General features: G+C 33.5%; 4 protein-coding genes across 7 annotated transcripts; all 4 read left to right on the top strand.

The window, feature by feature from the left end:
• The first annotated feature begins 935 nt into the window (after positions 1–935).
• On the top strand, positions 936–4796 carry LOC145591480 (biotin carboxyl carrier protein of acetyl-CoA carboxylase 1, chloroplastic-like). The gene is made up of 7 exons (XM_081647945.1): positions 936–1301; positions 2485–2529; positions 2611–2777; positions 3250–3550; positions 3672–3743; positions 4338–4403; positions 4499–4796. Exons 1-7 carry the CDS (start codon positions 1155–1157, stop codon positions 4520–4522), a joined length of 822 nt encoding a protein of 273 aa, XP_081504071.1. The 5' UTR covers positions 936–1154; the 3' UTR covers positions 4523–4796.
• Positions 4797–6159: 1363 nt separating this feature from the next.
• Positions 6160–6792, top strand: LOC145591469 (auxin-binding protein ABP19b-like). The gene has a single exon (XM_081647934.1). The coding sequence runs from the start codon at positions 6160–6162 to the stop codon at positions 6790–6792; it is 633 nt and encodes a 210-aa protein (XP_081504060.1).
• Positions 6793–8088: 1296 nt separating this feature from the next.
• LOC145591460 (E3 ubiquitin-protein ligase HAKAI homolog) lies at positions 8089–13720 on the top strand. The gene is made up of 4 exons (XM_081647922.1): positions 8089–8288; positions 8592–8868; positions 9695–9753; positions 12530–13720. The coding sequence occupies exons 2-4, from the start codon at positions 8614–8616 to the stop codon at positions 13539–13541; spliced, it is 1326 nt and encodes a 441-aa protein (XP_081504048.1). The 5' UTR covers positions 8089–8288; positions 8592–8613; the 3' UTR covers positions 13542–13720.
• Positions 13721–16480: 2760 nt separating this feature from the next.
• On the top strand, positions 16481–25104 carry LOC145604581 (uncharacterized). Of its 4 annotated transcripts, none has more exons than XM_081660487.1 (15): positions 16481–16756; positions 17401–17488; positions 17577–17806; positions 18390–18564; positions 19512–19595; positions 20105–20346; positions 20440–20656; positions 20893–20972; positions 21733–21817; positions 21911–22042; positions 22147–22260; positions 22351–22398; positions 22612–22696; positions 23178–23234; positions 24875–25104. In XM_081660487.1, exons 3-15 carry the CDS (start codon positions 17580–17582, stop codon positions 24955–24957), a joined length of 1629 nt encoding a protein of 542 aa, XP_081516613.1. In that variant the 5' UTR covers positions 16481–16756; positions 17401–17488; positions 17577–17579; the 3' UTR covers positions 24958–25104. The 4 variants fall into 4 exon arrangements, with proteins under 4 accessions (XP_081516613.1, XP_081516604.1, XP_081516596.1 ...); XM_081660478.1 differs by lacking the exon at positions 24875–25104 and adding an exon at positions 24110–24599 and having other exon boundaries at positions 16482–16756; positions 17401–17479; XM_081660470.1 differs by lacking the exon at positions 24875–25104 and adding an exon at positions 24110–24599 and having other exon boundaries at positions 16482–16756.
• The last annotated feature ends 2201 nt before the right edge of the window (positions 25105–27305 follow it).

Genomic DNA, 27305 nt, shown 5'->3' with positions numbered 1-27305 from the left:
TTTTATCAATATCATTATTACGCATTTCTATATTTTCTATATAGCCTAGGCGCCTACCTCTCATTCTCTCTTAGATTCGACACAGTTGCTATATTGTCTGGTTAGCTTGGTTAACAATGGTCAATTGTAGGAAGTATCAACTATCTCAATATGATAAAATGACTAAAATACCCACGTTTCTTTTATGGGGAATGACAAATATAAGGGCCTAGATAAACAAACTAAATTTATCATGAGTATAAACTTGATTTCTCTCCACAAAATTGGTCGACAAGTTGGGTTTGACTTGCAAATTTACGGGTTTAATGCGTTTGGATTAAATTTATGGCACACTAAATGTCACCCTCAAATCTCTAAGTAATGCCCGCATTTATAACCTAAAAATACGTTTCAATCATTGTTATAAGGAACAAAGGGACTACTTTTTTGTACTCTATGCTACAGAGTACATAGATAGGAAGCTAATAAGTGCGTTAATGAGATAAAATTTAATCCTTTAGCTAACTCTTCTAGGCAAACTACACCACCTTTTCTTTTTCTTCTTCATAGGTGTAGAGTTGGGCATAAGTGAAACTCGCATAAGAACCAATTGGCATAGTGCGAATGACTTAACCAGCACGAGCGTTGCACACTGATGGAACATGCACATGATTTTCAAAATTTGACACCAACACAACATGTCGATTTGCTTATCTTTGACCTATTACGAAATATCTGAAGTGTCCACATACATGGGTGTTTTCTTAAGAAAGACCAACACAATCGTTAACAACATAATTCTTTCTTAGCCCTTTCTAGACACGACCCATTAAAGTATCAGGCCCAATAATATTGGGTTTGCCTAACCCGACCCGTACCCAACTCTATTCAAGTTTGTGCACATTCGGGTTAATGCTAGAATGCGACACATAATGGATGATTAAACTTTAAACTCTTACATCGGTATTATCGGAGCTCCCTCACTAGAGGCTCACCCATCTGCTGCTGCTTCTTCTTCGATATCATCGACTCACATAACACAAACACACCAAACAAACAAACTACTACAAACTTCAACCATTTTATTAAATTTATCACCAACTTTTAATCAAATTCAACCACTACCCTTTTCTTCATCCATTAATTTTTGCTAGAATTTCAGAAGAATCTCAACAATGGCGATCTCAATGTCAGCTTCTTCTTCTTCTCTGAATTCAGCTATTTCTGAAACACCCACCTCTAATTTTCATAATTATCATCATTCTACTTCCAAAGTATCATTCTCTTTCACTCCTAAGCCCAAGCTTGGCCTCATTTCCAAGGTTAATTCTTTTCTTTCTCTTCTTTTAATTGGTTGATGCAATGAATTTTTCTTAGCAACAATTCATTTTTTATACAAAATTATTGTATTTGTTAATTAAGTTCAACTTGATTTGGGGTAGCAATATTGCTGTTGATTTTTGAGCTTGAATTTTTGTGGGTTTTGTTTGGGTTTTATGATTTAATTTGATTTGCTGAAATTTATGAATTGTTGAAAAATAAGAATAATATTAACATAGAATGTTGTGGTTGATGAATAACCCAGGTTTTGTTATTTTAATCGGTAGTATATTATAAAATAAATTTTGAATTGTTAGCTCATGATCTTTTGCTGTGTATGTAGTCACACTGACTTTGTTATAGTATTTTTGTTTCTTTAAATAATAATCTGTACTTCTGTACAAACAAGAACACGAACTCAACACGACCCGTTTACTTGAAATGCCAGCATAGTGCAATGCCTATGTAGGCTATACCATATTTAAAGAGCTAATAGTATTGAACTGTATTAAATAATGTTGGTTAGAGTGTGACATTATATTAGCTGATCCTCATCCAAGTAGTGTTTGTCATTCATTGAGAATGAGGTCTGTATATTTTGTTTCAAGAAGTGTGATGTGATGCCCTTTTAGGAATTTTATAGAGTAATTGATTGTGATTTGCGTGTTGAGTGAATGAGTGGCCTTATAGAGGTGTAAAGTTTTATTACATGGTCATGTTTACTGGTATCTTTTGCTTTATCCTAACTTCTAGAAAACAAAGTGAGAATTGGAGATGAAAGGGTACATTGCATATACTTGTACATTATGTAAATGACCTTTTGTCGGGAAGGGAAAGAGCTCTAGCACGAGAAGTTCAAAGCATATTTACATGTTTAGTTGTATCATTGTAAAATCAAATGATTTTTCCAAAAGTAGAGGAAAGCTTTTAATGTCATTAAAATATACTGTATGTAACTATGCTAAGGTGTCCTGTTCTTGATAGTCGAGAAATCCGTGCCTAGAAACGAGTAAATTATAGGAGAAAAAGGTGAAATAACTAAGAGAAACAATTTGAACAATTAGATTTGGTTAAGGACTGTTGGTATATTGTTTTTACAAGTTTATTGTTGCTGGTTTCGGCTGATCCAAATCATTTTTAATATGAGACTTATTATTGCAATAAATTTTTGTTGTCACCGTGTAGACTCTTTCAAACCGCGTTGTTGCCGTTAAAGCCCAATTGAATGAGGTGAGTCTCCTTATGTCATATTGATTTAATGATCTCTTAAGCAAGTGTGAAGATCATTTTTTGACTAATTTGTCTTTTAAGGTTACCTTGGGTGGCTCTAACCATGCTCCACCTACACCACAAGCAAAATCTGGACCAGCAGCCCAAGAAACGAAGAATGATGAGCCGCCTAGGGAAACTTCCCCGACTGTCTCAGCTTCAGAAGAAACAGTTTCTGATTTTTTAAGCCAAGTTGCCAGTCTTGTCAAGTATGTAACTTTTTTCTTTCTCACTGACACTACTGACACAGTCATAGAGGATATGAGATGGCTTTAGAGAGGTTAGGGAAACCAGGGATAAATGAAGAAATAGTCAGGAAATAATCTGAAATATGGATGTGATAGAAGAAAAATTCAGCATTAAGGAGAAACATAGTGATAATGAACTACACAAAGAATAACCATTATAAAAATTCCATAACAATGTGGAAAGAATTGAATTGAAATACAAAAATAATCAATACTAAGTAGTAAGTACTATATTTGTGTACAATTTTTTTGTTATAATATTATTGTCAAATTGAAAGGAAAGAAGGGAATTAAATAAAATGATAAAGAATAATAACATAGAATGGTTACAGAGATTTTTCTTTCCTTTTTTTTTTCTTTTTCTTTTTGTTATTTTCATTTTCAACAACTAGGTTTCTGAAATTAATTTCACCTTCTATATTTTGTGCTCTAGGCTTGTGGATTCTAGAGACATTGCAGAGTTGCAATTGAAACAGCTTGACTGTGAGATATTGATCCGTAAAAAGGAGGCTATTCCACAATCACAGAGTCCTAACCCTACACATATGGTTACAGCACAACCGCCTCCTCCAGTAGCACCTTCCCCAGCTCCTGTCTCCTCGACACCTACTCCTGCTCTACCAGCCCCGGTTCCTGCTGCCAAATCAGCTAAACCATCACTTCCACCTCTTAAGAGCCCTATGTCAGGCACATTCTATCGTAGTCCAGCTCCTGGTGAGCCGCCATTTGTGAAGGTGGGTGTATACCTCTTTTGTGCATGTGCATCAGTGCATGCACACGCAGCGTATTACTGTATTCCTATACCCTTTTATACTTTTATTAAGTAAGGTGAACAATTTTTTAATGTTGCCTTAGGTTGGAGATAAAGTTCAGAAAGGACAAATCATATGCATTATTGAGGCCATGAAGTTGATGAATGAAATTGAGGTATGTCATGGAACAGTACAAGTTGTGTTTATGTGAAGGTATTATAGTTTTTTTTATTGATGCAATGCAACGAGATGAATTGGCTCTGGTTTTTGTATTTGGCATACTTATTGATCATGATATATTGAAAACAATTTGGTATCGGATTTGGTATCTGACATATTTATTACTCAATCAAATAACGCCAATTAGGAATTGGAGCTCTAAAGTGATATACTTGTACAAGTTGTTCCATAATTTTCACTTTTAAAATATTAATTTTAAAATATCACGTATGATGTATCGTATTTAGATTGGAAGAAAATTGGTTCTTTTTTTCTTCTTTGTAAACATAATGCATGGGTGATGGACTACATACACCATGCCTTTTATTTACTAGTATTTATTTGAGTTTATCAATATTGGTACTGACCATCACTGAACCTGGCACGCCGACGTGTGATTATGCTGCCTTCTTGAGCCCTGCGGTCTGTGAGGACTCCTAAATTTGTGGAAACGTTCATCATTTACCCTGTGTGTCCTAATGTTATTCTTGAAAATCTTCGAAGATTTCAGCTGTAATTTGTTGCACTTCTTTCTGTCTGTTCTGTACAGGCTGATCAATCTGGAACTGTGGTTGAAATACTTGCTGAAGATGCTAAACCCGTCAGCCTTGATACGGTAAGCTCACTAGTCACTAGTACCAAGTTATGTAGATTGCTGTCTTTTGTTGTTCACTTAAACTTATTTTGACCTCATTGATACATGCTTTGCAGCCCCTACTTGTAATTCAGCCTTAAAGGGTCACCGGTTGCTCGAGCTCCACTGTTTGCATTACTATGATATTCTGTCAGATATCGACCTCGTTTATATGTACTACTATTAGTTTGTGCTGCTGCTGGTTTATTTCACTTTAAATGGTTAATAGGTGGATAGAAAGAATAATATTTTTTTAGATTTAGTCTCTCCATTTCTCCGTTTGGTTAGAAAATTGGGGGTGGGGGTATTTGGGAAGCCTTGTAATTCTATGTATGTGAATGATGTTATCCATTATGAAATAAACTTTGATTTCTATTTTAGCAAGTAAGCAAGGTACGGAATGTATCGTCGACAACTCCATACCCATCTACCGGTGTGTGATAATGACATGAGTACTTCGACTCCTCTCCCTCGTGGCCTTGCCTTTGCTACAAATCAAAATCGAACCTGGATCTTTTCCTTGAAAGTGAGAGTGACGATAAGGCTCGTCGCCTCGTCCCACGTATTAGCTTACCAATAAAATGCTCGATATTTGTCACTTGCAGTTTTAACAGCAAAGAACTAGTTAAGTGAATGAGGTAGGCAGAATATTAATGATCATACAACCATCAATATTTACGGTAGAATTATGAGTGTTGTTTACAAACCAAAGGATCTAGATAAATAAGCAAAGCAAAGTGTAATAGACCACGAATCACAAGTAATTTAAGGGAAATAATGAGAACATACAAACAACTTCATCCCTCAACTAATACAATGTATCTTCATTAGGATCGTGATACATATTGGTACTAGACCACGAATCACAAGTATATGCATGAAGCGAACAAGCCATTTGTCATTATTGGTACTCCAATGAGTCCAATCCATCCATTACATTTACTTCCTCCGTTTCATAATGTTAGCCCTATATACTATTTTGGGCATTTTAAAAAAATCTACCCATATTGAATATATTTAATTTATAACTTGATTTGTTTGGAATTAATTGGTTGTGGATTGATGATATGACTTCAAATAAGGAAATCTTTACCTTAAATTATGCAATTATTAATTGTTCTTTCCTAATAAAAAATCAAAAAAGTTAAATAAGGTACATTAATTATAAATTACGTTGTACTTTAATGTTTGATTCCAAATATATTTCTTTTCTTATTTTATGTGAATGATTACATATGAAACTAACATTATGAAACGGAAATAGTACAATGTATCTTCATTAGGAATTTAGGATCATGATACATATGATATGGACTGGAATATAAAAAAAATATGGTCAATAATTCCTACTTCGTATATGGTATAAATTAAACAAATTGATATGAAAATCTTTTTGGTAAGGGAAGAAATTAATGTTTCTTTTCATCATTAAAAAATTTCACTAATTTTGGATGCATTGTTTATTATAATGGAAGTAATTTGTATAATATGATTTATGATTTGCAATTCGAAAATCAAGAAAGATCATCACATGCATGAATTAGCTAGTATACTGTATAAGATATTTTTCAAAAAAGAAAAAAAACTGTATAAGATATTATCACTCCTTAATTACAGCTCCTAATTAGGAGATACGTTTTTTTTTTTTTTAACCACTATATAAAGGAAAATAACTACAAGAGAGCAAATAAACCAACAATACATAATTTTCCGAAAAAAAAAAATCATACAAATCATCATGGAACTACAAAAAATTTTCTTCTTCGTTTTTCTCTTTATTTCTCTAACATATGCAACAAGTGTTGTTGATTTTTGTGTGGCGGATTTAAAGCTTCCAGGTGGACCGGCAGGATACCCTTGTAGAAATCCTGCTGACCTTACAGTTGATGATTTTACTTTTTCAGGTCTAGCCACTCCAGGTAACGGGTCAAATATTTTCAAACTTGGGATAAGTGAAGCATTTGATGTCACATTCCCTGCTGTGAATGGTCTAGGTATTTCCGTCCTTAGAGCAGACCTCGGTGTGGGTGGAGTCGTACCACTCCACTCACACCGAGTGACAGAACTTATTTATATGGTCGAGGGTAGTATGATTACCGGTTTTATAAATACGGATAACAAGCCGTATTTTAAAACATTGAACAAGGGTGATATTATGATCATACCACAAGGGTCTTACCATTTTTCGGTTAACAACGGCACGACTCCGGCCGTCGCTACTGCTACGTTTAATAGTGCAAATCCTGGCATACACATTGCTACATTATCTATTGCAGCAAACAACTTACCCACTGATCTTATTCAGAAGATTACTTTGTTGGATACTAATCAAATTCATGAGTTGAAGAAGATATTTGGGGGTACTAATTAATTAATTAGAGCATAATTATGCTTTTTTTTTAATAGTATTATTAAAGTTTTGAGATACACAAGTTGTATTTCATGTATTCTGGTCTCAGCTAGCTAAATCATAAATAAAATTATAATAAAAGGGCATTTTCATGTTTTGAATTTTGATTATTAACATTCTTCCATTTTGTTCAATGTGGGTTATAAATTTTTTTGCATTGCAAAGTAACAAAAGTCAAAGTATTACAGAAGGAAATATGAGTCAAAGTATAACAATAGAGGTCAAAGTAACATATATATACTTAAAAAATTAGTCAAAGTATAACAATCAGGTATTAAAGTATGGAGCAATGATAATATATACGGAGTAATTGGAGAAATAAATATCATGTTTGACTGTTTGACCACTTTCCTACAGTATTCAAAATTAATCAAAGATACTCCGTAATAAAGTAATGATAATAATATATACTATGTATTGATCATAATTTGGAGAATGTCCTTTCAAAATGTCATCATAATATTCTTCAAGAAAAAACTCATCATAATAGAAGAAATATGTAATATCTTCCTAAAATTGTTATTGGTATTTTATTTTAGAATAATCGCTCATGTCCGGCCTTTCCCCAAATTGAGCCACTATAACCAATGAATCAACAACAATTCCTTTTTTCGCCTAAATGACCATCAAAGTAAGGGACAATTCAACTTATCAACCTTTAAGCATCTCCATTACAGCATTACTAGATTGATAACAATGGACTGACATCGTTTTCTCCATAATTAGTATGATATTATTTGATTTGGACCATTATTTGAAATATGGTAAGGATGTAGGTTTTTGACCGAGTTTGGATTTATTCATATCCTGATCTAAAAATGATATTGACCTAATTTCAATTTTACATCTTTCCAACAATATATTATTTGTCTTAATCCGAGTTTAAGATCAAAAGCTGTGATAAAAAATAAAAAATAAAAAATAAAAAAAACGCAAAAAAAGGAAAAATCTTAGAAATTTTGAATCTCCTATGAAATTTCGAAATTCTATGCATTTTTCCCTTAAAATTTTGAAAAAAAAAATAAGGCATTTGGTCTCTAAAAAAAATCACAACATTAACTCCGGCGATGAGTCCGATAACCTTACCCTCGGTTTAAGAGAAAAAAATGTCAGATTAAGTTAAAGGGAAGGAAAACATGAGACACACACGAGGATATTTTTGTCCATTCATGTTCAAAAATGGACGTTATCAGTTAAGGGCAACATTTAGCATGTCAAAAAATATACTTGTACTACGTATTTTTATAAGGTAAAAAAAAATAAACAAGTGATACTCAATACGAGTACTTCATAACATTACAGAAGGCGCGATTTTTCCTCAGAAAAGTAGCAAAAGGAAAATCGTTGACGCCTCCACCACTCCAAACACTCATCCTCCGTCGCTACCGGCTGTCGGTGTCGGTGACGTCGGCGTCACTACTCTCTCTCCTGTCGGAAACCCCTTCGCTACTTTCTAGGTCAGTTAATTTCTTCTTCTCTTCCTCATTTGATTGAATTCAGGTTAAAAGATTTTCAATACAGTTTGTTAATCATCTACTTCAATTTTCATGTTAATTTAATCCTTTTGTTAATTGATTACGTGAATTTTGTGTTGATTTGGAAGAATTTAGGGTTGATTTTTGAGAAATAGGGGCTAATTTTACTAAAATCAAATGAAATTTTGTCGATTAGGGTTTTGAATTTCTCTAGGTTTCATTGTTTGATGTAATTGCATTGTTGGAAGAATTTGAATGTAAGTGTGTAATATTTGTTTGATATAGGTGTGAATTTGTTGGTGTGAAGATGCTTCAAATTCGGCTTAATAAAGGTTCATCACTAGAAGGTAGCACTGGAACAAAGTTGTTGCCTGGGGAATCTGTGAATGTCGCATGCCCTGATCACCTTGTTCTTGCTGACCTTCCTGTTGCCAAGGGTCTTGGTTCAGCTACATCTGCTTCGTTTGTGAAGATTGTGGGCCGTCGTTCTCGACGACAGCTTGCTGAGCGAGTCCACTTTTGTGTTCGTTGTGATTTCCCGATTGCAATTTATGGCCGCTTGGTACGTTCTTTGTTTATCAACTTGTTATGAGTTTATCGAAAATATTCTGAAATGTCTTATGGTTTTATGTTTACTCTGTTCAATAATGGTGATTAATGAATTCTTAAATGAGATTTTGGTTAAAGAATTGGATTATAAAAGAACTTGTTTTATCTTTATGTCTATTATTAAGAGTTTTCAACTTCGGATGCTTTATTGTTTCACTGTGTGTGCTGAGGGATTGATTTCTCAACCTTGTGTAGTCTGATACCCATGTAAAGGCTGTACTTTTAAGTTTAAACCCTTCTTTATTTGCCTTATTACTCAGTTAACAAATGTTCGCATCATTTCTCTTGGTTCAGGGATGGGTGGGTTGTTGGTGGTTTACGATGTCTCCTTTAGCTGTCAGAGCTCAAAAGTAACCAATTACCTATTAAATTTTACTAGATTCTTTTGGGTGGGGAGATAGTTTGTTCTGTAACCAACAATTATTTTTTGTGTGCAGCATAACTTTTAACTACATATTAGGGAGTCGATACTTCTGGTGTGTGTTAAAGGTCCTGTGGTGAGTGATGATTGATAAGGCATAGAAAGGTTATGAGGAGGTTTTCTCTTAAATCATGTTTTGCAATCATTTCTTAGAACTATTTAATTTATAATTTACACTGTGGTTGAAGGACTAAAATGTAAGTAGACTTGGGTAAACTGCAATGTGAAAGTGTGTTTGACTTAAAAGCTGTTTTGGGTGATTATTGTTCAAACTGCACCATGCTATTTTCTGCTTACTATCCTGTTCTGTGTTTTTTTGGGATTCATAATTGTTATGATACTTTTGTGGTTTTTGCAGAGTCCGTGCGAGCATGCCTTCTGTCTTGATTGTGCTAGGAGTGACTCAATTTGCTATCTGTAAGTGCTTATAGCTTTCCTCGAATTACTGGTTGGCTTTTATGACGGATCCTGTAAATGTCTTTTTTTGTGCTGAATGATATGATCACTCCATGCACTTCATAATCATGAATTGTAGTTCAATTATTACAGATGGCTTGTGGTTTTCATAATACTTTAGTTGATGCTGAGGAAATGTCCTTGTCTTTTATTGTGAGAATGTAGTGATTACTCTGATTAGTGAAGCTAGTTGCATAAAGTGTAGACAACATTAGCCTATATGTAACTTAATCTCTAACACTTAATCCCTGATGCCGCTCAATTGTAGTATTCTTTTAGCTAATGATTTGTTTTGTATGTTAAAATTTAGTACATTCTTCTATTCTGTAAGTGCTTGTTTGGTAGGTGATAATAATGGCAGTTGTGGTAGTTAAGTTATGTGTGGCCTCCCCGAAATTCATTTTCAATTAAAATGTGGAGAATTCTAACATTTCTAGACTTTTTGCCAAGAGCATAAACATACTTAAAAGATATATATTGCACCTTTGAGTTGTCTAAGGTGGGTTACTTGTGTGGAACTTTGGACTATTTGCACTTTCAGGAAATTTATCTTTATCCCTGGGAGAAATCTTGACCCCTGTGAAACATTGCTGAGAAGGAGGCGGGGGGGGGGGGGGGGGGGGGGGGGGTTGCAACTCAGTCTCAGAGTAGTAAGTAAAATCTCAAAGTAGTAGATTTTTGACCTGACAGGTCCATGCACATGCCAGGATTTGAATCATTCTAAAAATATTATGAGTATTACATGGCTATGTGAAATTTTCTAGAAATATTGTGAGTATTACTCGGTCTCAGAGTAGTCATAGCACTCATAGCTGTCTTTTGAAATCTTTTATTTCACCTCAGGTGCCTGTGTTGGATACTTGGTTAATATGTTTATCTAATGTTTCCTAAAATGGGTATGGACATCTGACAATTTTTTGGGACCAAAAAACATGCAATGTATTCATACAAAAGACCGAGTCAAGACCTATAGTTCTAGAAATGTTTCCGTATATTGCAGTCATTTGAGTCTCTGAGAGTAGTAGTTTAGAGGTAAGAATATTAATGAGTAAACGAGGATGATGAATAGTGTGTAAAAGTGAAGAATTGTAAAGAGTGGCTCCTTGGAGTGTTGTTGAGCTTTAATCTCCCCATGTTTTATAAAGGCTTCATGTCCTATCTGCTGGATATTCGGTCATTTTATGCTCATGACATGGGTATGAACATCTGGCCCTTTTTATGGACCAAAAATCATGCAACATTCTCAGATAATTAACCGAGTCCAACTCCTTGAATCTTAGAAATTTTTCTGTATACAGCATTCATTCAAGTCACAGAGTAGTTTAGAAAATAAGAATACCTACTGAGGTAATGAGTAATTGAGGACGATGAATAGTGTATGAGAGTGAAGGATTGTAAAGAGTGGCTCCTTGAGTTTTTTTGAGCATTAATTTTTCGTATTAAAGGCTTCATATCTCATGCAATCAATAATCATCCTCAGGCATGTAAGGAGTATAGACAAATTCAATGTATGCGTAATCATACATGTGCATGCAATATTGCATGATTAAATAGATTTAGTTTGTTGGTTAGAATTGGTAGCACGAAGAGTAAAAAATACCTATTTCAGTACAGATCTAATTTAGAATTTGAGAAAAATGGTCAAAGCCTTGCTATTTGTTAATAATTTTATTTTCTTAAAATTAGTCTATTTGTTTAGTATGAAATTATTACTGAGTAATACCGTAATAGAAGTTGTTCTAGGAATACAAAATTTCCATTTAAACTCATATATTCTTCTTATTAATTTTTATGCAATTTATAAGAATGACATTGCTGGTAAATCAACCTTCTCTTTTCTTTATAATTTTTGGGATCTTTAATTTCTAACCACTTTACCTATTTCATTGCTTTCAACTTTTAGTTTTGTGATGGTTGAAGCAATTTGGTCCCTGCAATCCTGCATTATATAATAATATCAATTGTCCAGACTTTTGAGTCCATGTCATTGTGAATATGAAGATTAAGGCTCTATTGTCTACACCTTATGTTCACTTATTTTATGTTCGTATAATATAATTAGGGCTATTAAGTACAGATAAGATAAAGTTCTAGCCTTCTAGGTATAATAAATTCAGTTAATAATGAGTTTTAAGCTCAGGGCTTTATACTCCCTGCCTTATTATCACTTATTTACGGTCTAACAAGCTCATATAAGGTTAGTTCACGAGTCACGGCTAATAGGATCAGACAAGATCACTAGATCAGGTTCAAGGTTTATAGTTTTTGACAAGATAAGGCTAATCGGTTTGGTCAAGATAAGTTCAGGTTTAATAAGTTCATATAAGATAAGTTTAGTTATGAATATAATTTCAGGGCTAATTAGTGAATTAGTTCCGATAAGAATAGTGAAATTCAGTTGAAAAATTGCTACTTAAACGGTTAGTTGGGTCTATATATCATACATTCAAAATATTTAGCAGTTGTATATTGACTGTCCTCTTTATTTCAGTAAATAATGTATATATAGTCTTGATGGATTTTTCTAGGAAGTTCTGTTTGCTCCTATGAGGTCATAGAAAGCATTACAGGACAAACATGATAGACGAGTAGAATTTCTTATGTACTCTTGGAGTATAGTCTTCTGGTAGTGCCAATTTGTGCTCATTTTGAAACATTCGGGATAAGTGAGGGGGGAATAAATGGGCTCTGAGACGGGGACAGAGGCAGTATATACTGAACAATTTGTTTGTGACAGATGTGATGAACGAATCCAGAAGATCCAAACGATCAAAATGATGGAGGGAATCTTCATCTGTGCTGCTCCTCACTGCCTCAAGTCATTTCTGAAGAAGTCTGATTTTGAGTCTCACATACATGAAAACCATGCCGACTTGCTTCAGCCTAATATGAAAAGAGAAGAGATGAGTGAACCAGAGGGATCAAACTCTAAGCCCTCTTCAACGTTAGATACAACACTTCGAGGTCCATCAAGGCCCGGTTTTCCTCCTAGTGCAAATCATCAGGTGAATGATCGTGAGGATAAAGCCCGCCGCCAGCAACCTAGAGACCAGCCTCCTCTTAGACCACTTATGCAGCCAAAGCCACCACCGTTCTATGGACAAGCCCATCCTTCTGACCCTCAATCCGACAACCGCCCCATGGGCTTTGATGGTTCGGGCCAACCTCTGATGCAACAGCAGAATGGTGATACACAGGGTGGAACACAGGATTTTGGCCAGTTTTCAGACAAGCAGCAACAAGGAATTCTGCCTGATCCTCATCGTGAGTACTCGATGATGTACCCCCAACAGCCTCCTAATTTCGCAATGCCTGTTAATGCAAACCCAATGATGATGGGCCCACCTCCATTTGGCTTTCCTCCTTTCCCATCTGATGCAGCACCACCCTTTTATAACACTCCAGGTTCCTATGAGGTAGCACGATCCGATTCCACTGGGGAAGGTGGATCTGAGCAAGGGTCGGTATTGGGATTTACTCCAGGACCTGGGCCTGTTAATTTCCAAGAAAATTATCCCCGTCCTTGGAATGGGGGCCCTGCTAATGTTCCTTTTGAAAATGTCCAAGGTGGACAAGGTTTGTTGTCAGCACCGCAAGGCATGCCACCACCTCCACCTCCACCAGGGCCACCACCTCCTCACTTGGTGCAACATAAACACGGGTACTTTTCAGGTGAGATGAGTAATGATGGAAAGAACTACGGATGGCAATCAGAGAGACGTGACGGTTTTGGAGGTAGCCAGGACTAGTGCAAGTTTCCTGATTATGCTGTATTATGCCCTTTTCACATTTTTTTGGATAATGCTGCTTTTGTAGACTTGTAGTATTAGTGTTTTCTGTTCGTTGTTGGCATTTGTTTTTTTGCTGCTTTGATATATATATTGGCAATGCTTGCTAGGTATGCGGCATATGCCATGGTTCAGCCTGATGCTAGTTTTGGACAAGAAATTATTAGGCTAGAAGATGTTTACAGTTCATTATAAACAGGGAGAAAATGACCCCAATTGACGAACAATTTGCCAATAACAATAGTTTTTTTGGAATTTTTTCAACACAACCGTGATAGTTTCGTGTTATTTAATTTTGAAAAGTTTATTCTAATACTTATTCCGTGTCTAATTGATATCATCTACGGAGTAGTTTAGCTACGACCAGTTAACAATGAAAGTGTTTCTTACTTCATCTTCTAATATGAGATGCATAATACTCGCATACTCGCACTTAACAATAACAAAGGGGAGCAGACAATAGAAGACTTGTGTAATGTGTATGCCCTACTAATGTCAACTCATCTTCATCTGATTAATTTTACTATCATATTATAGAATAATATGATAAATTAGCTGGATTATATAATATTTGGATTTGATTTAGATAGGCATATTATTTTGTGGGGTTTCCAATAAAAACGGACATATTAAGAGAAATGGGTCACATGGGCTAATGTTTGAGAAAACATGTATCTGACTGACCAATTGTAGCCAAAAATGAGTCAACCCACATGTATAATATGAGTGATGTTAAGAAGAATAAGCAATGTGGTCTGCCAACTGTTTCTAATATAAGGAACATTTTCCCATTCATTACAACTCCAACCACATGAATCATATCATATTCTAATTCAATTACATAGAACAAAATGAAAAATAACAACATTGTCTGTGAAAAAATGAATCATTTTTACTTCAGTTTTGGTGTCTTGAATTGGTACCAACATGGTGGGGAATATTACAACGTTTGTAGTTTGTTCGGATTGGTCGTTCACGAAGTCAAATGATATAAAATAGGTTTATCGTAAATGAATGGAGTACCTTACTACGCTATGGAGCAACATGTGTTATACTCGGTAGCTAGTAGTCAACAATCAACTTTATCAGATTGTTTATGTATTACAAAGTACTTCGTACTTAATACTAGCAGAATAGTCAAAAAACAAATATCAACCCTCTTTATTTAATCAATTGGCCAAGACAAAGGTAAATTAATTATTAAAATAAAAACAATAACTTGTATTGAGCGTAATTAAAGACATACGAAGTGTTACAATTACAAATGACGGGGAGGACTTGTGCTTAGACAAAACTCTTATCTTTGCTACATACTAGGCTAAGGCCTAATTGATTAGGGAGTAGTTTTTTTGGTGCAAATTCTTCATTTGATATTTATAGTACTATTTGTAATAAACATGAAATTCGGTGATTTTAAATTTTAATACCTCAAATTTAGCCAAAAGCCTAATATACAGGAGTATTATTAGCCACCTTTTTTTTTTACTTTCTTTGGGTAAAGAAATATTATTAATTCATAAAAAGGTGAAAACTAATTATATAACCTTATAATCTTAATGAAAATTGTTCATTAAGTGCAAATCAAGCAAAGCCTTAAAGTTTTTTTTTTTTTTTTGAATAAGCCTTAAAGTAACTGAGATAGATAATTAAATATAAAAAGATTAAACATAGAATAATAATAACAATAATAATAAAAAGAAATACTATGAATAAAATAGGGGAAAATATAAAAGATCCTTAGCATTTGGATGGATGCTTTCACCAAGTTGGCAGTATGTGCTAGTATTAAGGCCAGCCAAACAGGCCCATCTCTCACTTCCTCAGAAGTTTCCTTTAAATCATTTTTCTAAGGAAATCCCACATCGAATCACCTTGTAAATAGTGTTTTGTCCTAATAAATAGTCGACCAAATCTATAAATCAATACTTTTTAAAATTATTTCTCTCAATCATAGAGTAAAGCATGTTCATATTTATATGGTACGCTATTATTTTATGGATTATTGCATTTTAAATTAAGAATGAAGATTTTGATTTACCATGTTCAAGGTACTTGATGTTAAAAGTGGATATTGTTGTTTTTTTTTTTTTTTTTTTTTTTATCCTAGATTAACATTAGTGCGATGGACGAAATAATGTTAAGAGTAGTTACTTTGTATAACCATTATCCATTGAGAAAAAATTAAAAGTTCGGGCTTGAAGGAATATATAAGTAGAAAACACCATATAATATTAGAATTTTGAAATCAATATTTAATATACGAGGCTAAAACAATTACAGATATATACTCCGTACCAAATAACTTAGGTGCTTCTGTTAGATGTAAAAACTACTCCGTAAAACTGTAATACTAACATGTTTTTAAATCTAACTATTAGATTAATCATGTTTCATTCACTAAACATGAGTTGAAAACTAGTTAACTCAAAAGCTCAATCTTATGGCGAGTATGAATATGCAATATGTTTATTGTACACCTAAATAAACGAACAACACATAATACATAAAACTAATATACATGCTCGTGATGCATATATCTAAATCTCATAAAATGCGCATTACTCACTAAAAAAATCCTTGTTATATGCATCACAGTATATCATTCACTAGCAAGTAGCCACCATTGGCCCATCGATCATATTTTTTCATACAAATTATATTTCACTCATTCATTATATTTCTCGAGTGTAATTTTACTTACGAACATATAAAGTCAACATAAGCTACTCCCCTCTCTAATCAATTAATCATACTAAAACAATTTTTTTTTTTTTTTAATAAAAGATAAAGAGACAATAATCACTTTTATAGTTTTATAAGGTGATCATTTCCAACTTTATACATTTGTCATATAAATATATATAGATATACACATACAATCATAATCTATAAATTTCCCCCCAAAAATACCAAAATAAATATAAAGTTGAAAGTAAGAAGAAGAGAGGAGAAGAGAAGAGGAGAGAGAAAGAAAGATCATGCGGGCAACGAGGACTCTCTAGCTATCGTGGTCATCCCTTCCGAATTCTTCGCTCTTCTGAAAACATCCTTTTTCACATTTTCATCCTTTTTTTTTCAATTTATTTTCAATTTTTATTTTCTGCAATTCAATTTTCTGAGATTTTCGCGGGCCGACGATCACCGCTACTTCTCTTCGGTCTGCGGAATTCTTCACGGTAATCTTCCACATTCTTTGTTTTTGATCTTTTGTCTGATTTTTTAATTGTAATTTTGCAATTTCAATCAATCTAGGGTTTTTATTTATTGATATGATGATCAATTTGATGTTGCTGGATTGTTTGTCGTGTTTAATTTATTCAATTGAAATTTTCCCGGGTTGAGGCAATTTTTAATTTTTTTTTTTAAAATCATGATTATGATTATTAATTAATGTTCGTGTTATTGAGATTTTGATCTTGTATTGTGGTTGTTGAATGAAATGTATGGAGTTATTATTTCGATTAATTGGATTTTATTGATTACAGAAAATTAGATCAAATTGATTGAGGTTTCCTCAATTTACCCCCTTTTCGATTTAATGCTATAATGCAAACAGTTTATTTACAATTGGCAGAGTTTGTTATAAATAGGTATTGCATTTTTTATTTACACATTAATGATTTTGTGAATTTTTTGTTTCATTCTTTCCTCTTATGAAGTTTTTTTAGAGGAAACTGGTTAAATATAATTGCAATTGGGAAATGTTACAATGAGATAGTGAAAAGGTGTGATTTTTTGTGGATGTTTTGTGTTAAAGTATGTTTGAATCCTGTTTAATGTTTAATTCTTTATATAAATGATTTCTGTGTTCATGTTGCAGAGTTATAGAAATTTGAATCTGAGATAGCATGCTTTGCAAAATGAGGTTGGATTGATGTTCTTCAATAGTTGCAGATGAGGTGATATTGGTGGGTATTTTAAAGTATATTGAATCATTGATTATGCAATTTGAAAAACTCAGGAGATCACTGAATAATTTCTTTTTCCCAAATGAAGGGTATGGATTCGGCCAAGAGTTGGTTTCATAAGTTGCAGCCACGTGATAAGTTGAGATCTGCATCAAAAAAGAAGGATTCCGGGATGTTGGGAGGTAAGGAAGTGTCTGCCCCGACATCAGATGATGAAACACCGTCAAATGTTACACAACAGAGGGTTGCAGCAGCAAAGCAATATATTGAGAAACACTACAAGGAGCAAATGAAGAATTTGCAAGAAAGGAAGGAGCGGTATGCTTTGAGAACTTTGATAATAATTGATCATTTTTTTTTTGAACAAAATAATTGATCGTTTTGCTGATTTAGAACTTGGGAATTGGAATATTTGAAATTTTGAATTTAAGTGAAGATTGACTTTTAATGATTGATCAAAATCTTGATTATCTCAGTGCAACTTAGTAAGCAAAATGGCATCTATTGCATAAATTGCTATAAACGTCACGGAGACATTTATTAGAGAACTAATTAATTTTCGGAAATTCTATGTGACGTGAGTTGATGCATGATCACCGCGCTTTGATTTTCTGTCAGCTATATTTATCATATACTCCATTCACATATTTCATGTTTACTTGTTGTAGTTTTACTCTTCCATTTTTGATGAGGAGCATGAAGTTAGTAATCAAATTTTATGTTATTCTTTACTCGTCTGCTTATATAGGTAACTAATGTCATATATTGCCTCAGTGCATGTGATTGCATCATTGTGAGGGATGTGGTCCATGTGTGCAAAGTTGATTATGGATTCATATAAAGTTTAATATAATTCCTTTCAAGCTTAACTTGATTTATACCACTTGCTATTTGTGACCAGCCGGAGTGTACTAGAAAGGAAGTTGGCTGATGCTGATGTGTCTGAGGAAGATCAGAACAACTTATTAAAGTTTTTGGAGAAGAAAGAGACTGAGTACATGCGCCTCCAAAGGCATAAAATGGGTGCTGATGATTTTGAGCTGTTGACAATGATTGGAAAGGGTGCATTTGGTGAGGTATGTAATTTTCGATTTTTTTAATTTTCACAAAAATAGTTTCTTTATCCGTTAGTATTTGATGGCATTCAGTCCCTTTTGTCATGGACCCTCATTTTATATCTGCAGACCACGGTAAGGAACATGTCAGTGCATTATAACAGTAGTGTTTTTTTTTTTTTTTTTTTTTTTTTTTTTGGCAACTCAATATGTACTTATGTAAACAATAAGTGTTCTTATTTTTCTACCAAATCGGAGCATCCTCTGCAGTCTGCAACATTACTATTATAATAGCTTACTGTGTAAATATTGCCTCTTCCCTTGTGCTCCTTTTCCAAATGGAGATTGTACCACTACCTAGCTGACAAAGGCCTATAATTATGATCAATGAAGGATTGAAGGGTGATGTAGTTAAGTTTTATTGGGTAGGCCCAGGTTAGAGTTATCTAAAGCTGGTCACATCACTATAGAATAGAATAGTGTTGGTTTCCTTATGGTAGGTATAAATGGGGAAATATGGAGGATAAGGGTCTGTTAGAATGGCCTTTGAAGGTGTTACTGACATTACACCTTATCTTTGATTATGAAAGAAGAGGTTTGTGGTTACTTCTTTTTTTGGCGGAGGAAACTTTGTACATGAAAGAGTCTTTTTAATCTCAACCTTTGCCAATGTGCTAATTACTCATTTTCTTGAATTCGTTGACAACTAGCAAATCATTAAATTTTCCAGGAGTGTCTTATTTTAGAGAGGTGCTTTGTCTAGAAATTGTAGGTTTTTAATTACTTTTGGTGTCACAAACTAGTTTTTCTTTGGGATTGTTGGTCTAGGATTTTAGGTCCTTATGTATGATAATTTGAAGAAATATCTTTTGTGATTGTACCCCCTTTTATTGGTTGCATTTCTGCTGTTCTTGGATTAATTGCGTGCTGTCAGTGCTTAGTTAATTGGTCAAAATTATGTGGGGCAGGTCAGGATATGTAGGGAAAAGACAACAGATCATGTATATGCTATGAAAAAGCTCAAAAAGTCAGAGATGCTTCGACGAGGGCAGGTACGACTATCTCTATTGTTTCTGTCAACTGTTATTTCTAGTTGTGCTTTTATGTTTATTTTTTGCAACTTCATGGGAAAAGGGTTTTGGTCGGAGGAAATGTTGGTCTGTCCCTGGGTTGACACTTGGTTTCTTGTTTGCATGTCAAGCATCCTTTTCGAGTAAAGTACATGAATTATGATTGTTTGTTTATGTTGTTTTAGATATCTAATATTGTATGGGTGCTTAGTTATGGAAATTACGGCACATATGATATTACTCAAACCCTTCCTTATCCTATAAAACAAAATGAACTGACATTCATTCATGCGGCACAAATCAGAACATTATATTCTTTGTTAACATACTAGAGGAAAGACTATTAGTTTTATTTTTTTAATATAATAACTTATAATTAAATATTTTGTGTATGGCACTACATTAGTTGATTAGCTGATCTGAAAAATCCTATACTTAGTATATGCCATTTTTATTTACCGACTTCATTGCCAATTACCGTGTAATTGTAGGTTGAACATGTAAAAGCTGAAAGGAATCTTCTTGCAGAAGTTGACAGCAATTGCATCGTTAAGCTTTATTGTTCTTTTCAAGATGAGGAATACTTGTATCTCATTATGGAGTATCTTCCTGGTGGTGATATGATGACTTTACTCATGAGGAAGGATACATTGACAGAGGATGAGGCACGATTTTATGTTGCGGAGACTGTTTTGGCCATTGAATCTATCCACAAACATCATTACATTCATAGGTTTGTGATTGACATTTTTATATGGATATATTGACTGCTGTGATGATATTGCATGGCGCACATCTGATTAACCTGTAAGTACAATTTTGGCAGAGACATTAAACCTGATAACTTGCTGCTTGATAAATTTGGGCACTTGAGACTGTCAGACTTTGGACTTTGTAAACCATTAGACTGCAGTACCCTTGAAGAAAAGGATTTTGAAGTCCAGAGTGGGAATGGGAATTCGTCAACTGATGATGGCTCTACAAAGCCCAGACGTACACAGCAGGAGCAACTTCAACACTGGCAGAAGAATCGGCGGATGCTTGTATGTTCACATTTTTTTAGCTGGAAGATATTGTATTACCTTTGTTTGAAGCATTATCTCCTTGGAGTGTGCAGCTTGAAATAACTTAGTTAGCATTTCATATTATTCCTTTCATGGGTACAAATATTATGTATGAACTCTTTGTTAGCTGTATTGTTATGTAATATGTGAAATGCTACTGGGCTTTTTATGTTTTGTTCTCTATCTTATGATGCTGATGTATTGATGATGTGCAGGCTTATTCTACAGTTGGCACACCAGATTATATAGCTCCAGAAGTTCTATTGAAGAAGGGTTATGGAATGGAATGTGATTGGTGAGTAATATAAGTATTTCTTCAGTCTAAATCTGGATTATTCTTCGTGTCAATAGGATAAAAACATTCCATTTTGGTGATGCTAAATACTATACTGCCTAAATCTGGATTATTCTCCATGTCCATAGGATAAAAACATTCCATTTTTAAGTTTTGGCTGTTTGTCATTACTATCTCCATGATCTGATAAAAAAAAAAAAAAATAAAATAAAAAAAAGCACTGCATCCTTCAGAGGGGAAAACTTGCTAATTCCAAATAGGATACTTGAAAATGTCTAAAATTAAGAAAAATATTTTTAATAAGTACCTACATTACGTGCTATATATGCTGAAGAATTAAGATTTTTGAAATTCTGTCGTACTTGAAAAAGTGGGAGCTCACTAAGTGAAGTCAGTCAAGCCACAATTTAGAGGTTACAAATTATGAGCTTAGTAAGGTGGTAAGTTACAAACTGTGGAGATTAAGATCTATTTGAAATTTTTCTGATGGTAGACCTGGACATTTCTTTTCCATTCCAATATTTTTTAGTTAATTTATGCATTTGAATCACATCAATTTGAATTATATGGCTCAGTGCAATACATGTAATGTGTTTGGCTGCGTTTTAGTTTTTTTTTTTTTTTTTTTTTTTTTTAATTTTTTTTTTTACATATTTATGATCTCATGCCTTTTTTTTTTTTTTTGTAACTTGTAGTAAAGGTCAGTGTTATTCACAGTTGATTGTGTGCCTTCTAAAAATGTATATTTATTGTTCTACAGGTGGTCACTTGGGGCAATAATGTTTGAAATGCTTGTTGGATATCCACCATTTTACTCAGATGATCCCATGACAACATGTAGGAAGGTAATTGTTTTTCCTTTTCTGTTACTTGTAAACTGATGGAGTAATAGATTGGTTATACGAGAGCTGGTTTATAGTTCTTTCCACGTTTTGCAGATAGTAAACTGGAGAACTCATTTAAAGTTCCCTGAGGAAGCAAAAATATCTCCAGAAGCTAAAGATCTCATTGGTAAACTGTTGTGTAATGTTAATCAGAGACTTGGGTCAAATGGTGCTAATGAAATAAAGGTGTTGTATGGTCTGTCCTATTCTTAGTTCTTTAGGAGATCTAAATAGGTTTTTTAAATAAGAAGCTAATCCGTTTCTTCTATATCTCTATAAATTTATATTAGGTTCATCCATGGTTTGATGGTATTGATTGGGAAAGAATATACCAAATGGAAGCTGCTTTCCTCCCTGAAGTCAATGATGAGTTAGACACACAGAATTTTGAGAAGTTTGATGAGGTGCTCTCACCTCTTTGTAGTGATACTGAAATTCTACAACTATTTTGCATCTATAGATGGATATACTTACACTTTTTGTGATATATGCAGGCTGACTTTTCATCCCAATCAACATCAAAGCAAGGTCCATGGAGAAAGGTAATTTTCTGTACTTTTAGTATTGTTATTTATTTTGGTGTTGTTGATGTCATAATAATACTTAATGCAGTAAAATGATTATGTTCTTGTTCTATATCTCTGGTTATAAATATATTAGCTAGACTACTATGGATTAGCTTACTTTTCTTTCTTTGTCCTGGTATTTCTGTTTCTTATCTAAAATTTTCTCTCGTTATTATGGCCTTTCTACAGATGCTTTCATCCAAGGACCTAAACTTTGTGGGCTACACTTACAAGAACTTCGAAATTGTGAATGATTATCAAGTTCCAGGCATTGGTATTCTTGCTCTTGCTCTTGCTCTTCTCCTACACTGTGTTTTTAACAGTTGTGTCAATGTCTGAAATCATGTTTTGTATTAGCAAAATGACTGGCTGAGAACGCATAAATCTGATTATACTTTTGTAAAAGGGATCTATTGAGTTTTAAGTTCCTTCAACACTTATTAGCATAAAGTGTTCTACCTCGTCACTGTCCCAGAGTAAAAAAATCCTGTTTCACTGTGACTCTCCTAGTGGCTTTTCATGCATAGCAGGATATTTAAATTTGAGTAACAGTATAATAGAACAATATTAATCGTGTAAAAAAATGTTGTTGAAGTTGTAGGTTAGTGGGTTAGTTTTCATCTGATTCTTGTATCGTTATTTGTCAACATGTGTATCATTGTCACCTTCATTGGGTCTTTTTCTGAGGCCTCAATACAATATTTTACTGCATTGTCTAATACTCTTGACCTTGGTAATCTGGTGGCTACTTGCAGCTGAATTGAAGAAGAAAGACAACAAGCCTAAGAGGCCGTCAATCAAGTCTCTCTTTGGTAAGTTTGTACCTCTGGGGTTCTTGTCTTGAGTTTGTGTTTCATTTATTCCTATCTGCATTTTGCGTTATCTAGCTCCCTGCGATCTTGGCCGAGAAGCCTAGATATTGTGAAGCCTCCTTTGAAGTTTTGTAAAAACGTTGCTTTGCTCCTGCAACTGCTAAACCAATATCCTTGGAAGAGCTTGTAGACTTGGTTTCTCTTCATGGGTGTTGTTTCAGCAGATTCCTTCACATAGTATTCCTTGCTCAAACCTCACATTTTTTTTTCCTTTTTTTCTCCTCCCATTTTAATATCACTTTTATGTGACATATTAAGCTTTAGTTGCAAATGCATATCACCATGATTGGTTGCATATGAAAGTTTAGCAAGATTGTTTTGTTTCTTTCAACTGCTCACGTCTGTGTTCTCCCACCATTATGATTTCAGCCCTTAGGAGAAAATATATACTACTACTATTATACCATCTTTTTCATTTTGATAGCCCTCCCATAAATATTCCCATTCCTTTGGTTACTTGGATGCCTGTACTTTTTGAATATATCGATCTTAAAGAGTTGAAGTTGATGAATAGCATATTCTTGGATAAGCCTTCCACTTTGCTTCTTTTCTATTAGTTGATGATTGAAGTGAGACAATTAAAGCAAAAGGAATTGTTTAATCCGATGGTAGAAGGGATGAAATTGATTTGGTCATTTTCTGGATTCTTTTTTTCTTTTCCCGTTTGAGATGGCTATATAGAGGTTCATGTGTATAAAATCTTTTTGGCTGGAGTTATTTAATCATTCACCAATAGGTTTGGTTGGAGTTATTTAATCATTCACCAATAGGTGACTAGTCCGGGTTTTTTTTCACATGTTGCTTCTTTGTGCCAGAGGACGAGTCATCAGATTCATCAGAAGCAGCAACCAGTGGTGATCAATCTGCTAATGGGAGTTTTTTGAATCTCTTGCCTCCTCAATTAGAAGTGTCCCCAGTTCAAACCGATACTCCCCCATCAAAGTTTTCCTAAATACTTCAGCATTAGGTAACCAAGGAATGTCTGACCTATGATAGATCTGGTCAGTCTATACTCTATAATTATCCTTGTTTCATTAAGTACATTTGAAAGCATAGGAGAATCTTATCACTAGCTAATTTTCGATCTCGCTCCTGATTCCATTTTCATTACTGTAAAATTTCCCCCCAAAGTAACCCAACTAAACTGTAAAGTGAATACTATTTGTTGTTTACTGATGCCCCATTCTTTTTGTTCCAACCTTTGTACTGTATAACCTGTATCTTGTACAAATGTATTGCTTGTGCTAAGCATTTGGGTTTCCCTTGGTTAATGAGAGATAAAAATTTCTGTAGTTTTCCGATTCATTTCTCCAATGTTCAGCTCAGACGTGTGACCTATACGATTGCAACAAGGTTCATGTTTCTTGTTACTACGTAAGGAATTGTTCTTCACTAAACATTCAACTAGTTTCTTAATTAGAAGTCTTGAATAGGATTTAACCATAAAGGCCTAGGAATGTGACATATTATATACAGTTCGGGAACTTAGGATTTTCGGGAACTTAGGATTGCACAGTTATTCCGATCATATTAAGTGGGGTGCTTTAGGAATATAACCACAATCTACTTGTTGTTTGTAGAAAATATGACGAGTTTTCGATCTCAAAATAGTACGTGTATATATGATCTTGAGACGGATGGAGGATCGGGACATTCACGGTGAAATTTTTGCATAAAGATCAACATATGTGCAAGCTTTAAAACTTTAAGCTCTTGTACACATAATTTTAACACAAAATCATTGATTATGAATATTTTTAAGTATTGCTTATTTACTTGTATTAGTAAATTGTAACCCCCCTGTTTTCAATCACAAAAATCATCCCCTTTAGATTAATTTGACTGGATAATCAATTATTAAAATCGTGTTGCACAATAATTTTCACACCGAAATAATAATTTTGTAATGAGCTGGAATACAATTATGGACGCAAATGTGAACGTGATCATGAAATTTTCTTTGGATTGCTTTTAAAATTCATGTAATTGAACCATAGTACAAGGAGATTATCATTTAAACAATGATACTCTAGTTGTAAAAGTTTTAAGGAATTGGCGCACGGCACGCTTTACTACCGCGTAATGCACCACCGTTGCGTAATTAGACTTTGTCTCCCTTGGTTGGCAACTAGTTATAAGCACGTGCGATGCACGGTTCTAGTAAATCATTTTAATTAATTTAAGATTTTTTTTATATGAAGATCATTCATCGGATATTTGAATAAAATTCCTAATATCATAAGATAATTTTTTTAAAAAAATTTAACACTAAATTTATCTTTCGTAAGTTAATTTATTTTACGTGGCGCTTGAATTTAAAATTCCAAACCTTATTCTTTAATTTTGCTTAATAAAAAATAAACGACAAATCATTTTATTTATTGATTAAAATAAGTCCTTTGCAAATGCGTTTGTTTAATACTCGTTCTGTTTCAAAATGTTAGTCTCATCTAAAATCTTTTAACTATTAAAAAATTAGGGGAAATCTTCTAAATTTCTCTTTGTATATAAGGAAAAACATAGTGATATGAGATTTTGTTTTATTCGTTTCGATGAATACATTTTTAATACGTAGTATCTAATTTTTATAATATTTGCTAGGGAGAGATATTTACGATCAAAGATTTACATCCATATATGTAAAAAAGATAATTATTAGTTTTTTAAATAATTTAAATTTTAATTGTTCACTATTCGTTATTTTTACCTAGGTGACAAAATTCTTAAATCTTATCCGTCACTTTTTCTTAGGTGGTGAGTGAATTTTTTAATTCTAAAATAAATTATTAATCTAAAATTTCATTGGTCAAAATAATACCTTTTCTTATGTGACGCGTCAAATGCTTCCGACAAATGCCTACTTTATTTATATATATATATATTAGATTTGGCATATTATGGAGTAACACATTATAATTACATAGTCGGGTTTTTTTATTCTCACAACAATTTGATTTTAGCACTATTTATGCATCAATTTTGACAATTTATTTTATTAATGTATGCAAGTCAAATGTCATTGTCTAAAGTTGTACTCCCTCTGTCTCCAATTGTTTGCCCCAAACCATAAATCCACTTTAGCACTATTCATGAACATTCTCAAATATTTATTTATTTTTTCTTGTCTTATGTATATACTCCCAATTCAACTCAGATAACAGTATACAATTATAGTCAAACTTATGCATTAACACTACTATACTAGTTAAATTGTAACAATATTCAAAACAAAGAGAATACGTACCACCATAACAAGAAAATTACTTATCTATTATAGCCTAAAAACCAACATTCATAGGATATACAAGACTTAGAATCAAGACCCTCTGTCGTGTATACCATTACTGAGGCATCTTTAATCTATTTTAAACATTTAGTATTTAGTAAACCTTGTTAAAACTAAGGTTGATTGTTACTTTTATTTATGAAATTATCTCCCTCATAACCTTTCTTTCAATTACTATAAGACTACAAGTCGGCAAAAAGTTTAAATTAATGGTATTTGATATGCGTATTATTGGAGTCCAAACAAGATAAGTTGGGATATCTCTATGATTTCAATTTTGAATTGAACTTGTTGAATTGTTCTTTATAGAAGACTTCAAAGATTGTTGGGATAGTGAGATCAAACCTATAGTTGCCTCCTCGAAAAAATTAATAATATAAATTAAAAAAATAAGGAAATTTTGACTTTTGCTAACTATCAAACACATCAATTTTATATTTGCTACCTATGAAAACTTTTATTTTACTACCTCCGCTTCACATTACTTGCAACAAAGGGGTATTATTTGTGAGATATAAAATATTCGTTTGTTGCGAGTAATGCGAAGCAGAGGTAGTATTTTACTACCTAACGTATGCTCTTTTTTTTTTTTAACTTTTTCTACCAGTTAACAGAATCCGTTAGGGTTCCGTTAAGTATATTTTAAAAATAAATAAATAATAATAAAATTAAAATTAAAAAAGTAAAAAAAAAAAAAACCAAATGCCCAGCCCAGCCCCCGTTAG

This window comes from Chenopodium album, chromosome 2 (genome assembly GCF_948465745.1).
Source record: "Chenopodium album chromosome 2, dcCheAlbu1.1, whole genome shotgun sequence".
NCBI lineage: Eukaryota > Viridiplantae > Streptophyta > Magnoliopsida > Caryophyllales > Amaranthaceae > Chenopodium > Chenopodium album.
The sequence above is the reverse complement of the archived record's forward strand: the minus strand, read 5'-3'. Positions and strand labels throughout refer to the sequence as shown.